This window comes from Cornus florida, unplaced genomic scaffold (genome assembly GCF_030987335.1).
Source record: "Cornus florida cultivar Cherokee Brave unplaced genomic scaffold, ASM3098733v1 CherokeeBrave_3.0.0_Hap2_Chr03, whole genome shotgun sequence".
In the NCBI taxonomy this organism is placed as follows: domain Eukaryota; kingdom Viridiplantae; phylum Streptophyta; class Magnoliopsida; order Cornales; family Cornaceae; genus Cornus; species Cornus florida.
In genome coordinates, this window is record NW_026775573.1 from 1,186,596 (window position 1) to 1,201,067 (window position 14,472).

Sequence of the window (14,472 nt, forward strand, 5' to 3'; positions counted from 1 at the left end):
AATTATTATCTTAAATTTCCAAAAAAACACAGAGGATGGAGTGTATAAGAATAGATGCTAAATACAAAGCAAGTAAACCACTAAAATGAAGGATGGGCCGAGCCTAGTCAGTTTGCTTAGTTAATAATTGACTTGGGCCTCACTTTTTTTTTTCGCCTCACTTGTTTTTTCCGCATCTTGGGCCTCACTTTCTAGTCCTACTAGAATGGATTCTCTAATTTAACACGAAATGCATTTTTATGAGAAATTTGTTTTGCAGAAGTCAGAACACCTCTCTGTGTCTCTCTCTCTGTGTCTCTGCGGAACAGATTAAGAATCCGAACGATCCAAACCATGAAAACCAACAAAGCTTTGAAGCTTGGAAGATTCGAACTTCACAAGCTTGTTAATGAAGAGAAACAGCACAAGCTCACAGCGCTCTTCGCCACAAGTCAAGGTCAGTCGCCTCCTGCACAACTCTTTTCTTCACTCTCTCTCTCTAAATCAGCGCAACAACACGCCTCCTCTCTGTCTCGAACCTGCTCTGAACAAACAAACATTCCACCTATCACCACCCCAAGCTCTCTGCAAAACTCAATACTCTCCTCTCAGTGGCATTTCATCAAACACAATTCACCCAACCTCACTCCCGCCTTAATCTCAGATGTCCTCTATAACCTCCGTACAAACCCTAACCCTATTGTCACATTCATCGATCAAGTTGAGCCTCAATGTCTTGATATCAAATGCTATTGTCTCGCCATCGTTATCATCGCTCGCCTTCCATCGCCCAAACCCGCCTTGCAACTCTTAATCAAAGTAATTAAACATCGCATTGCAACGAATAGAGAGATTTTCGATGAATTAGTGGATGTTCGTGAGAGACTAAGTATTTCGAGTTCGATTGTTTTGGACTTATTTGTAAGGGCATTCTGTGAACTAAAGAGAGCCAATGAAGCTTTAACGTGCTTTTATATGATGAGAGATAAGGGTATATTGCCCAAGATTGAAACTTGTAATGATATGTTGAGTTTGTTTCTTAAGTTGAATCGGTTGGAGACCGCATGGGTCTTGTATGCTGAGATGTTTAGGTTGGAGATTAATTCGACAGTGTGTACGTTTAATATAATGATTAATGTGCTGTGCAGAGAAGGGAAGTTGAAGATGGCCAAGGAATTTATTGTGCAAATGGAGGTTTTGGGGTTTGAACCGAATGTTATTACTTACAATACTATAATTCATGGTTATTGTTCTAGGAGGAACTTAGAAGGTGCTCGTAAGTTTTTTGAGACAATGAATGCTAAAGGGATCATGCCTGATTCATACACATTTGGTTCACTGATCAATGGGTTGTCTAAGGAGAGAAGAGTTGACGAGGCATCCGCACTTTTTGAGAAAATGGAGGAAAATGGGTTGTTACCTACTGCTGTGACATACAACACTTTGATTGATGGGTATTGCAATAAGGGTGACTTACAGAGGGCTTTTGGGTATAGGGATGAGATGGTCCGCAAGGGTATATTGCCAACTGTATCCACTTATAATTTGCTAATTCATGCATTATTTTTGGAAAACAGGGTATTAGAAGTTGATGATATGATTAAAGAATTGGAAGAAAAGGGGATGTCTCCTGATATTGTTACGTATAACATATTGATCAATGGGTATTGTAGGTCTGGGAATGCAAAGAAAGCTTTTAAATTCCACGATGAGATGCTAAGAAAAGGGATTCAGCCTACACGGGTGACTTACACATCCCTTATAAATGTTTTGAACAAGAGGAATAGAATGAAGGAAGCAGATGACTTATTTGCGAAGGCTTTAAAAAGACATGTATTGCCAGATGTTGTTATGTTCAATGCATTGATTGATGGTCACTGTGTGAATGGTAACATGGAACGTGCACTTTTGCTTTTGAAGGAAATGGATAGAATGAAGGTGTCTCCTGATGAAGTGACCTACAATACTCTAATGCAAGGACATTGTAGGGAGGGTAAAGTCGAAGAAGCTCGTGGACTTCTTAATGAGATGAAGAGAAGGGGGATTAAACCTGATCACATCAGTTATAACACCCTCATTAGTGGATATAGTAGGAAAGGTGATATGAAAGATGCTTTTCGATTTCGAGATGAGATGTTAAGTATAGGTTTCAATCCCACCCTTCTCACTTACAATGCCCTTATCCGAGGCTTATGCAAAAACCAAGAGGGAGATCATGCCGAAGAGCTCCTTAAAGAAATGGTTAGCAAAGGCATTACCCCAGACGACAGCACCTATTTCTCTTTGATTGAAGGGATAGCGAAAGCTGCTAATTCTGTGGAAAACAATGATCCATGATCAAGTTTGTTTGCTAGTTGCCAACCTACCTTTGACAGATAATGATGGTCCAGGAGTTCTTGTCTGGAATTTTCATCCTTTCTTGCTCTGGTATACAGGCGTAACTTCTGGGTTTAATATACTTGAATTGATGTATGTAGAAAATCATGTAGTATTGAATGCTTTATAAGCTTGTCATATAGTTAAGAGCATGCCTGTATGTTTCATGACAACTAAAATTTATATTTGTTTTTCACACAAATCCATCATTTTTGACTGCGGTCATAACAGGAAAAGGGAGCCATTACTGCAAATTATTCTGATCATCTAAGTAAAGCCTCGTCCAACAATTTGGTCTACTATCATTTTGTTGAATTGTTGTAGCAGGAAATTACAATGTGGTCATCACTTAAAATCCTAAAACTGATCCAATGCGATAAAATGTGGTAAAGGCTCCTACTTTCTGCAATTGGCCTATTATCGTCATGATTTTTGCTTTAAAGGCTGTATGTAACTCAATGGAGTCTTTTGGTTTTCTTGATAGTACAAAATTTTCCTGGATTTTACTGAGATAGATACCTTTAAATTTTACAAATTGATGTTGTCGTTTCACATTGTCTAATTTTCCGCTCATGTAGGAGTTCCATACTTGACGAAGATATGACTTGTGTGGAAAATCTTCATGGATAATTTAGCTACTCTCCTGAATCTCAGCACAACGTGATCCCAGCCGATAATCTCTATTCAGACATGAATTTGGTTCAGTGTATCTAAAGCCATATATATTGCACTGGAATCTTAATTATCTCAAAACGCACGCCTTTTCTTCATCAGTGGGTTCAGAGAAGGAAGATGTTGCTATGTTGTCTCGATCTTTGCAACTCGAGACAAAGAGATAATACCCCAGGAAGGTGAGATATTCCATTTGTTTATTAATTGGACAACAAACAATATAATATTTAAAACTAATCTGTCAAACCTGGACTGGATGGTTAAACGGTTGGAACCGGTGAATGGTCTGGTTTTTGGGTTTTGGAACCACCCTTTGTAAGACAAACCCAGGTGTGTAGATATCCATTTTCCAAAACATTTAGTTCACTTAATTACATCATAATTATATTTAGTTTGTTGTATCAAATAATTATTTTTTTTCTCCTTTTACTTAGTTTTGTGGTATAAATTATACTCCGTATGTTTTTTGGGCTTCACAGACTGTCTTGTTGGACCAGACAGTTGAACAATTCAATATATGAACTAAAATGATAGGGGTTATAGTATGTAAAGCCTCTAACTGTTTTACTAATGATTAAAGGCTGTAGAGTCATTAGGGATCAAATTTCATGGTTAATAAGTTTTGCCTGTGCTTGAGTTGCGCAAGAAGAGAGCGGTCCTTTCAGCTGTGTTTATGGACCGCCTCTTTCTTGCAAGCACTTTTCCTTCTGGTGTAGCTGGATTCATACTTTCATGGTTCTATTAAGCTTGTACATCACACAATCTGGCTTAACAACTTCAATCTGTTTTATTGTAAAATTGATGTCTAATGGAGGACGTTGAAGTGTTTCCTGAACCTTGAAGTTATTGAAATTTCTTCCAAATGTATGTGACAAAGGATGATTTTTTTCTTTTTCTTTTTTCTTTTCAAAAAACTTTGAAAAACCATTTTGGGGGAGTCTTTTGAAATTTTCATTTGCATTATGTGCATTGATCTTGCTTTTTAAGAGCTATGTGATAAGGGCGCGTCATAAATTATGGCATTATTTGAGCTTTAGCGTATGTGTATAGGTGTATCTTATAGCGTTATTAGCGTTATTTAGTTGGGATGCAATTGCAAAACATGCATGCGAAAATCCATTTTGGGCATTGATACCCCCACCCCTTGCCTGCCTCCCTCTGACGGGAGGTATCCATGTCATGTATCCTGCATTAATGTCAGAGTCGCAGATGTCAATTTCCATTCCAGGATTAAAATAGTGAATGGTGATCTTTTGATGTTACTCATCTTTCATGAGGACTTTTTTTATTGGTCTATTTGGACAACAGTGTGGTCCTAGGAATTTACTTCTATAGGAGAACATTTTGTGATACGAAAAACATCGAACCTGTGAAATCTTGCTTTTGACTAGTAAACTGATCTTAGAAAGTATAACTTTCTATTGTTCTTAATTTTCTCCTCCTGTTTTCTAATCTTATTCTTTTCGTGCCTTCCCCAATTTTTTATTTTTATTTTTTTTCTCCCTGAGGCAAAGGAAATTGGGTGTAATATAAGTGAAATCAAAACATTAAAAGCTACAGAGGGCATTCCAATTGTAGAGTCGCAAGTGTCACTAACCTTTGGCATTATTTACACAAGTGGCTGCTCCCAGGATTTGAACCCATGTCCTATGATTGACGGCCTATCATTTTACTATAATGATTAATCTTCATTCTCAAATTTTATCTCTAAAAATAGTGAGTTAATGAGTTTTTTTCGACCTCTTGTTCTTCAAATGCTTGAACATTCCAATATATTAGATCTGGTGTAAATCTGATTTGCTTCGATCTGGATATCTAATCACGCATTAACATTGGTCAAATTTTTACAATTCTCATATAATCGAAATGTCCTTGTTGTATCAATTTAAGTGCTATACTCAATTATGAAATAAAGGCTTGGATTTATTTTAATCTGTTGTTTAAATTTATAGCGATTAATTTTCTGTTTCTTTGAATAATTTGAGTGCTATACTCAATTTATTTACTTTGTTTGTACTTGAATGTAATTTGTGCTTTGACACAGTTCTATGCAGCTGACCAGATATTGTGAGCAATTTCATTCTGGCTGATTCAATATTTGGACCAGTATGTGTTTTTCTCACTATTTTTCTCCTGTTTGGTTCATTTCATTCAGAATGTGAGCAATTTTAAATGTATTTGATCATAGTTTTAAATTGAAATAGAAAACTTCTCCAAATTGCTTAGGAAACCAAATATATCTAACAATTTAAATGTATTTAATCATAATTTTGAACTGGGAAGAGTGTGTTTGAAGATTTGAAACTACTTATAATTCTTTAGGCGTTGATAAACTTGTATAAAATTCTCTACTTTTTGTTTTGGTTAAATTGTAAATATTCCATACATGATTTCCTTATACCAGATTCAGAATGGGTGAACCTAACTAAATGCACGTGTTTGGTCATATTATTGATTTGGCAGAGGTTAAAGATTTTTATCTCTATTTTAAATCATATATTGTGTTAAATCCATATCTTAGATTTTAGTTAGAAATTTTGTAGTTTTGTTTTGCTGAGACTGATTTATTACAATAGAGAAAGAAACCGAGTAAACATAGTTTCCAGTTTCCGTATCAGCTTGTGTTCTTGGTTTGCCGAGGAGCCAGTTTGGGATAATGCTTGAAACGTTTTTTTTGGTGTGCGTGTGTGGACCCGTATGTGCTATTTCTAGTGACATTATGATCTTCATAATAATTGTTATCACATAATAATACTGAAAATATCATGTGTTACCTACAAAAAGAGGGGAAAAAATGGTTACAAGATCACACACGATTGTGCAAATCCTCCAATCCTGGTCTGCAGATTTCTGCATATCTCTGTCTCCACCCACTGGAAATGGTGGCAGAAAAAAAAACAAAAGAATACCAGCAGGGCTGCACTGCATTTTTAAACCCTTTGTAGAGGAACATGCAATGGCATCAACATTGAAGACCTAGAGTTAATTTGTTGGTAATTTTCTATGTATGTTAATTGTTCTATAGCATTGCCTCTCTTAATAGCATTATGTAGTGAAAGTGCTTAATTTTATAAACCACGCAAGGGTTGGTAATGCCGGTGCCAGAGATTGGATGCACATTTCTTGATTGCTTCTTTGTAGTTCTTGTTTTGACCAGTCACCATATTTAGTGTATCTTTCAATTTTAGAAGAAACATAGATTTTAGTGCATTTCAGTCCACCATAGTATCTGTGTATATTTATATACTATAGAGATGTATTGTATATATTTCTGAGCCTCAGGATCAAATTAATTAATTTTTTCCACGAGTACAAAATAACAATTTCTACTTTTGATGATAAAAAAAGTTGCAATTGATTTTCCTAATTAATACCACTGTACATAATATTTCAGGCAAACAATGTTGATTGCTACATAAACTGACACGACCATTGCTGGGGACACATCAGTAGTCAGTGGCAGGTAAATTTAATCATCAAACTGCTATATGATAAAGTGTTTTTTTTTGAGAAAGGTAAGAGTATGACATAAATATATAAATCAAAACATATCTGCTGGACCAAAGACTGTGTAGCCTAGTGGTACTTCCTCGCCTTCCAAAGACTGTGTAGCCTAGTGGTACTTCCTCGCCCCCAAAGAGGGGCTAGTGGGTGTGTGAGTGTGTTTCTTGTTAATGAAAAAAAAAAAAAAAAAAAAAAAAAAAAATTAAAATTTTTCTTCTGGCAGAATTTATCTGGCATTTCTGAGTTAAGCTATATTTGTAACAAGCCTATGAATTTTTTTTAGAAGTTCTTTTCTCTTGTCATGGGATGTCTGGATCCATACAATTATAATATTTAGAAATACCTAGAAGTTCTCTTCCCTTAAGCAGCTTGACTCAATTTTCTCCTCCTAAGGAACTGGATTGCTTTCTGTATCTTTAACTGTTCAACGATTGAAGTCAAGTGTTGTGTTACTGTGTAAATGTCTTGGTCTTGTATGTTTTTCTTTTGCCATCACTTGTACCTTTCCAGAGAAAATCAGTGTTTAAGGTATTTGGGCTCGGCTTATGTGTATATTATATATATTTTTATTTTTGGTAACTCCCACTATTGCACTGGAAGTACATGTCATATAGTCAATACAGTGCATGTTTGTGTATATAATTCTAATTTTCTCCTGAAATTGAGAATCTATATCTGTTTTGCTGCAGAATGGAATTGATTAGCAGCATTAATGATAATTTTGCATCAACACACTCATTCTTCAGAGCCCTTGGCCCAGCAGCTGCTAGTCTGATTTATGCTCTTGATATAATAAGTTTTGCTTGGAATTGAATTACTTGTTTTCTTTCTAATGTCCTAGTGCAGCTGAAACAGCAGAACATGGCTTCGGGTTGGTGTTACTAACAGTAAACTAGAAGTGATTTGTCTAAAAACTAATAATAATAATAATTTTATCTAATTGCCCAGGCTTACAAATTTGTCAAGGTTAGTTGTGTTGGTGTTGTTATTGCTAAGAACATAAAAACATCAATTTCATTCATATATTGAATCATTTACACTATATATGAATACAAGTACCAGGGAAATGCCTAGCAATCACGGCCCATTTATTACCATATGCTCTGTGAGCTGCCATTAACCTGCCCTCTTCTTCTTCTTCGCTAAAAGCTTTTCTGTTGATTCTTAGATCCAATTGGTTAAACCATCTCAATCTACAACTCTTGCCTTGAAAAATCCAGTTGGTTATTATTCAGGGGGGGCGGCGGGGGGGAATCCAATTGGTTATTCTCTCTTTATTTTGCTATTTCTTAAAAAAAAAATTTGTTCATGGAATATGGTGATCCTCGTGAGATTGCAGCTGGTTTTGGGAATTCAAGTATCTTTACCCAACTGCCAGGTATATCTATCACATACCAACCTCAGCATACGCTCACACAGTGTCTTTGTTGGGCAACTAGAAGTTCAGATTGTCAGATATGATGCCCAATGAGCAGAACCAGATAGCATAACACACCTCACACTGTCAAGAAAAACCTACCTTCAACTACAATATCACATAGGCCTGCTCGTCTTTCTCAGCCTAGACACTCCTACTACTGCACAACAGAACCAACCAGATCAACTGAAAATAACCAAGAGAAAAACCATATGTAAGCCCTCACCCAGACTTGTTGCTATACTTGTATATGCAAGAGTGCATCACATTCTGTTTATGACTCTATATATACTAAAATTCTTTGGAACTTCTGGGACAGAGAAATAGTAGAGAACAAAGTTGGAAAGGGAAAGAAAAAAGAAGGGGCATTTGTGACAGTTGATAGTGTCACAAGCAGAACATTATAGGTAATGAAATTTTGATGTCAAAATTAAAAATTATTTACAACACCTAAAAAGAATTGTCAATTGTTGCCACAAGTAGTACATTGTAGTTAATTGAAACTTCTAGTTACAAATAAAAAGTATGGCTAAAGAGAATTGTCACAAATGGATATTTAATTGTGACAAAATAAAGAGATCGCTTCCATCATGATTGCTAATGGATTGTCACAATAATATAAAATTTGCGACGCAGTTTTAGGTGACCGTGATGACATATCTTTATAGTTAAAACTTTCTAGCGAGTATTAGTGACACAATTTTCTATAACAAATGGAACTAAGGAGATACATAAAACAAACTTAAAATTTTTCTCATTTTCATTTTGTAAAGATTTTTTTTTTCCTGAGAAATTAATGATCTTATTTGTTGCAGTGAAAGGGTGAAACACACTACTTTCTACTTGGACTTTCACACTTTCCAAAATAGAATGTTAAGGTTTAAGTTCTAATAGAGGCATGTGGGTGTATGTTAAGTCTGGATCCTTTTTTCTAATCAATCTTTTGTTGTAATCAATCTCTGCTGTAATGTGATGTAAATAAATGTGTTGAAAAAAGTTTGAAATGTCTTTTTAACATTATTATTTTTAATTTTAAATATACATATATATATATATATTTTGTGTTGAAAATATAAAATAAATATGTTGAAAATAGATGTAAGTGCATTAAAAAACGCTACAACACCAATGCTTGAAAAACGTTACAATGAAAATAAGAGAAAAATGAGGGTAGGTATTCTTGTGTAAGAAATAATGCCCGTGTATTGTATCCTAGTTCGCAAACGTGGACTCAATGAAATGGATGTGGGACTGTGTTAGATGCCGCAGTCTTGTTCAGAAAAAAAATGCATTGTTATCTCATTTTAAGTTTGGTATTGTGCTGTATGGATAATTTCAATAGAGAGAGACATGCATGGGAGAGAAGGAGAATAATGAAACTATTATTTATTACTAGTTATCTAAAACACACTCCAAATACAATACAGTTTCACATACATATACACTCATCTCACTGCCTTAGCAATGCATGAGACGTGTGGCTGTATAGGTCTAAGGTTTGAATTCTCTAGGGTACAAACAATTGTTGAGGGGAAGTGTATGAGTATCAACTAAGAATAAAAAATACATTGTTATCTCATTATAAGTTTTGTGTTGTGCTGTATTTGTGAAGGAACGTGCATGGGACGTGTGGCTGTATAGGTATCCAGCAATGAAACTATTAAGATGACAAAAGCAACGAGATGCGTGTATATATATGTGAAAGTGTATTGTATTTGGAGTGTACATTTTTGTTAATTCAAAATGTTGTATGTACTTATAATTAGATCTAGCTCATAGTACTAAAGACATTGTCGTCCAGCATAGGTATCTCTAGCAACTTATTTTTCTTTTATGTCCTTTTGAAATAGAATATGGGAAGGTGGTGTAACTTATTTTTCTTTCATGTCTTTCGAGTGGAGTATCCTTTTGAAATAGAATATGCGAAGGTGGTGTTTGGGAGCATTGAATGGGCACTTTGGAATTGGAATTGGACAAAAATTAGTCTTCGAGTAGTAGTAGCGATGGTATGCAATGTTTTATGCCACTCTCATCAGTTTCGTGTAGCAGTAGTGATGGTATGCAATGGTTTAGGAGACTCTCATTGCAGGGTTCAATGTAGTTAGCACAGAGAGGTCAATCTTCAATTATCTTTTGCTTCTGTTTCATGTTAATGAGCTTTCTATTTTTTAATTTGATGTACTTCCTTTTTCTTTTCTTTTTTTACTTTCTGTACTTTTATACTAATGGGAGTCGTTGCTATCAGTTACTTTGCTGTTGCGAATCATCAGAAGTGCATACGGTAGCGGGGTTTGCGTAATCAAATTCTTCCTCCAATTTTTCTTTCAGGAAACCCGATGGAAGTTGCCTTTTTTCTTTGGCTTTTTCATCCTGAACCGTCTTAATTGTTGTCCATCACCAAGGTACTGCTCTATTAGAATTGGATTATCTACTTTATTCTTTTGTAGCTACAATAAAAATTGTAAACCTTATGCATTCTTTTGTAGCTTTAAAGTTGTAAACTTTTTTTTGGTTAATCTCAAAGTGGTAACCATTTAAGCATGAAATTCCAGGGGTGTTGAAACTAAGAGATGATTTTAAAGGCAAGAACATGAAATATTTATTTTCTTATTGTTCAGTTCTTGATTAATAGCCTATCATATCCTAGCCCAAAAGCATCTACTGCTTGATTATCTTAAATTTTAGTATCAGAAAGTCTTAGTTACTCAACCACAAACATGCTAGAAATTGAGTCTCACTGCTTTTCAAAAGTGAGTGAACCATCTGACTTGAGTTCGACTGCTAGCTAGTGCGTGTGTATATATATATCTCTGACTCTATATATATGCTTCTGCTGGCTTAAATGTGTACTTGTAACGTATATAGCACTCTGGGCCGGTATGTGAAAACTGGTTGGTTGATTTTTTCATTTTAAATTCAAGTTGGTAACTTTTTTTTCCCCCTTTTTTATTTCCTCTGGGAGTGTAATTTTTCTCTATTTGTTACCATCCTGAATAAAAGTCATTCCTTGTTTAAAGACATGAGAAACTCTGTGGACACAATAAATATATATTTATATAGAGGCTAGAGAGGTGCAAGATCTTTTGGAGTATCAGTATTTATGGTTCCAAAAATCCGCACATCCTTAATTTTCCATTTTTCTTAATAACAGGTACCACATTTGAAAGCCGTTGAAGGTGGATTTTTTTGCCTGTTGCTCTTCTTGTAAACTTTATTTACCATGCAAATGTAGTATTCTCAGAGACAAGTTTTAATCTGGGTCAAATTTTGACTTTTTATCTATGTTATTGAACTTATTGGTTCATCGAGTCAATATGATCGATTTGAAAGTTTCGTTCCATCACATGTACTATCACTGGTCTGGTTCGATGGATCAGAATTGAGAAATGAATTGAGCCTTGTTTTTGATTGTTGTTAATTAAGTCTGCAATGATTGTTGACATGCAGTGATATCTAAAACAATGCTGAGTAGATGAGAAACATTATACAATTATACAAATAATAGATCGATTACTTACTAGTTTATCATAATTCAAATTAACTTGAAAAAACAGGGTAGATCAAAAGAAAACTTGTAGATTTAGCATGTAAAAACATGATTCATATTAAAATTTAGCCATTTAAGTGAAGGAAAAAATTAAAATTAAAATTAAAAACTCACACATTTAAACTTATATGGTTTTATTTGATTCAAGATAAAAGGTTAGATCTTATTGAAATTGATGTATGAAAGCTAATAGTATATGAAGCAAAAGTTGAAAGTAGGTCTCAAGTTATTATTTCCCATGGGAAGTGTTAATCGTTTGGTTTTTTGTTTGTCTGTCTCATAGATTGTGTACATGTGTGTACAACTAAATATGAAATCAATATCTTAATATACTTCTTTTCCATCAAATTCTCATCGTATTCATAGTATACTATACAATAACTATATAAATAAATTAAATAATACGAAAGAATAGTATAATATTTGTGTATTGTACGTTTGTATTATATATGATATTTTTTGTTTTATTACATGTTGTCAATCTGTGATGCATATTTCATACTCCATTCATATAAGATTGAGGCAATGATAATTACAATATAATGTATATATAAATAATTTTGTTATTTGTAGCTTATAATATAATTTTATGATCAAAAGGTCAAATGGCTTAACTAACTGTACTAGATTCATACTTTTCAAAAAGAGATCACGAGTTCAAGTTTATTACTAAATATATCATATGCTTATATAAACTTAATTATAATCTATTACTTAATATAATACTCTTTTCATTTTAAAATAATTTAAATACTTTGATAAATGTAACTTAACGTGCCAATATCATATAAAGTCTTGTCAAATATGACTATATGTTTGGATAGACTCGAATTGCTTTCAAAGGAGGAGGTCCTGGTAATTAATGGTTTTTTTTTTTTTTTTTTCTTCATTTATTTTTTGTAGTCTTGGAAATGATTAGAATATGCACCCAATGCATGGAAGCCACTAGTGACCGACTTACGCCACCGAACGAACACAAAGTTCCAAGACGACAGAGCCACAACTGTCACTGCCAGCCCATGTGAAGTCTGCTAAGATGCTAAAGTAGGGGGTTGTTGGCGTGGCAGGTCCTTTGGAATAAAGTGGTCTATAGATACCATGCATGCATGCATGCAAGCCCCACTTGTGACCGACTCAATCGCCACCGACAGGACACAAGCTCTAAGACGACAGAACCATGCGAAGTCTGCTAATTTGTTAAAAGTTGGAGTTGGTGTCGTGGCAGGTCCCTTGGAATTTGGAAAGTGGTTTACATATGGCATGAATGCAATGCACCTCCCTTTGAACCGACTCAACGCCACCGAACGAACGCAAGCCCAATACGACAGAGCCCATGCGGGCATGTGAAGTCCTGCTAATATAGTATTAAAGTTGGAGTTGATGCGTGGCAGGTCCATTGGAAAGTGGTTAAAGATGGCACCTCCCTCTTGAATCAATTGACGTGATGCAGTTAGTAAGTTTTAGTAATTTTTATAATTTAGATTTTTTATTTTTTATTCTTATATTTTTTATAAAAAGTTTAATTTTTTTGAAAAATTATTTTCTTTTTGTTATTAGGTTTTTTTTATGTTTTTAGTTTTCTTCTACTACTAGGATTTCTTTAATTATAAATATGTGTACTGCAAATTGAATAATCAACCTTTTAATGATTCAATTATCAAATAATATATCTGATTTTTCTGAATTCTCTTTCTGTTTTGTGAATTCAAAACACTTACCTTGTGAATTCAAGATAACATGTTCCTCGTGAACAAATTTATCGTTTTCGCTAGCCACTTGTGAGTTGTGACTGACCCTAATTGGTGAACCTAATGGCAGATTAGTGCAGGCTGTATACATTAAGACTGAAGGAGGAAGAGTAACGAATAATTTTACGAGAGCGGCCGTACCCATATGGAATATCACTTACTCGCTCACTTTGTTTCTTTGGAAACTTGAACCATCATTATTTATTTTAAAAGGTAGAGGAGAATTTAAGGGTGGTCGGACCCATATGGAATATCACTTACTCGCTCACTTTATTTCTTTGGAAACTCAAACCTTCATTATTTATTTTACAAGGCCAGTAGGGGAGAATTTAGGAGTGGCCACGGATCGGATCGGATTAGGCGTCAATCTTAATCTGATCCGTTTCCAACAAATTAAAAAAATCTTAATCTGCCACCGATCCATTACACACACCACTCACTTGTCCACTTTGCTCTTTTGGAGACTCGAACCCTCACCATTCACTTTGGGAGGTAGAGGAGAATTCAGGGGTAGCCACAGATCAGATCGGATCAGATTAGGCATCAATCCTAATCTGATACGTTCCCAACGAATTGGAAAAATCAGAATCCGCCACCGATCCGTTATCTCATGGACCGAATCAGATCGGATCCATTGAATGACAGATCGGATCCGTTGAATGACAGATCGAATTGGATTGGATCCGCAAATTAGGGTTTTTTCTAAATAGTCTAATATTATTTATTTATTTACCATAACCCAATAGATAAAATTTCAATTTATTACTATTAATTTATATATTTAAATAATCATTAACTGATACATTCTTAGAGTCCATTAAATAATTATCAACTAATTAAATTAAGTAATACATTTTTTGAATATATATATATATATATATATATATATATATATATATATATATATATATATATATATCACGGACAGATCAGAAGTTTAATAGCCCAATCTATGATCCAATCTGTGAGCTACGGATTCGATTTTTTTGAATCCGTCACCAATCCGTGAGTTTCGCAATTCGATCCCATCCGTATGGATCGGATCAGATTCATGAATTCACGGATTATTCCCCCCCCCCCCCCTGTACGGATCGGATCGAATTGCGAAACTCACGGATTATTCCCCCCCTGTAATACCCCTAATTTTAAAAGGATAGTCTCGGCATTTATTTATTATTTTATTGTATTTTTGCGTGATTATTTGGTTTAATTATTTTTATTTATTAATT

At 34.5% G+C, this 14,472-nt stretch overlaps 1 protein-coding gene across 7 annotated transcripts; it reads left to right on the forward strand.

The window, feature by feature from the left end:
- Window positions 1–250: 250 nt before the first annotated feature.
- On the forward strand, window positions 251–11,291 carry LOC132298930 (pentatricopeptide repeat-containing protein At2g15630, mitochondrial). 7 transcript variants are annotated; one of them, XM_059795299.1, is made up of 6 exons: window positions 251–2,448; window positions 2,934–3,206; window positions 5,072–5,133; window positions 6,422–6,490; window positions 10,194–10,350; window positions 11,100–11,291. In XM_059795299.1, the coding sequence occupies exon 1, from the start codon at window positions 334–336 to the stop codon at window positions 2,314–2,316; it is 1,983 nt and encodes a 660-aa protein (XP_059651282.1). In that variant the 5' UTR covers window positions 251–333; the 3' UTR covers window positions 2,317–2,448; window positions 2,934–3,206; window positions 5,072–5,133; window positions 6,422–6,490; window positions 10,194–10,350; window positions 11,100–11,291. The 7 variants fall into 7 exon arrangements, with proteins under 7 accessions (XP_059651282.1, XP_059651280.1, XP_059651283.1 ...); XM_059795297.1 differs by having other exon boundaries at window positions 251–2,406; XM_059795300.1 differs by having other exon boundaries at window positions 251–2,406; window positions 10,277–10,350.
- The last annotated feature ends 3,181 nt before the right edge of the window (window positions 11,292–14,472 follow it).

Bases quoted from the DNA above. Each gene is read 5' to 3' on its own strand.
- LOC132298930 (XM_059795299.1), top strand. From the start codon at position 334: ATGAAAACCAACAAAGCTTTGAAGCTTGGAAGATTCGAACTTCACAAG.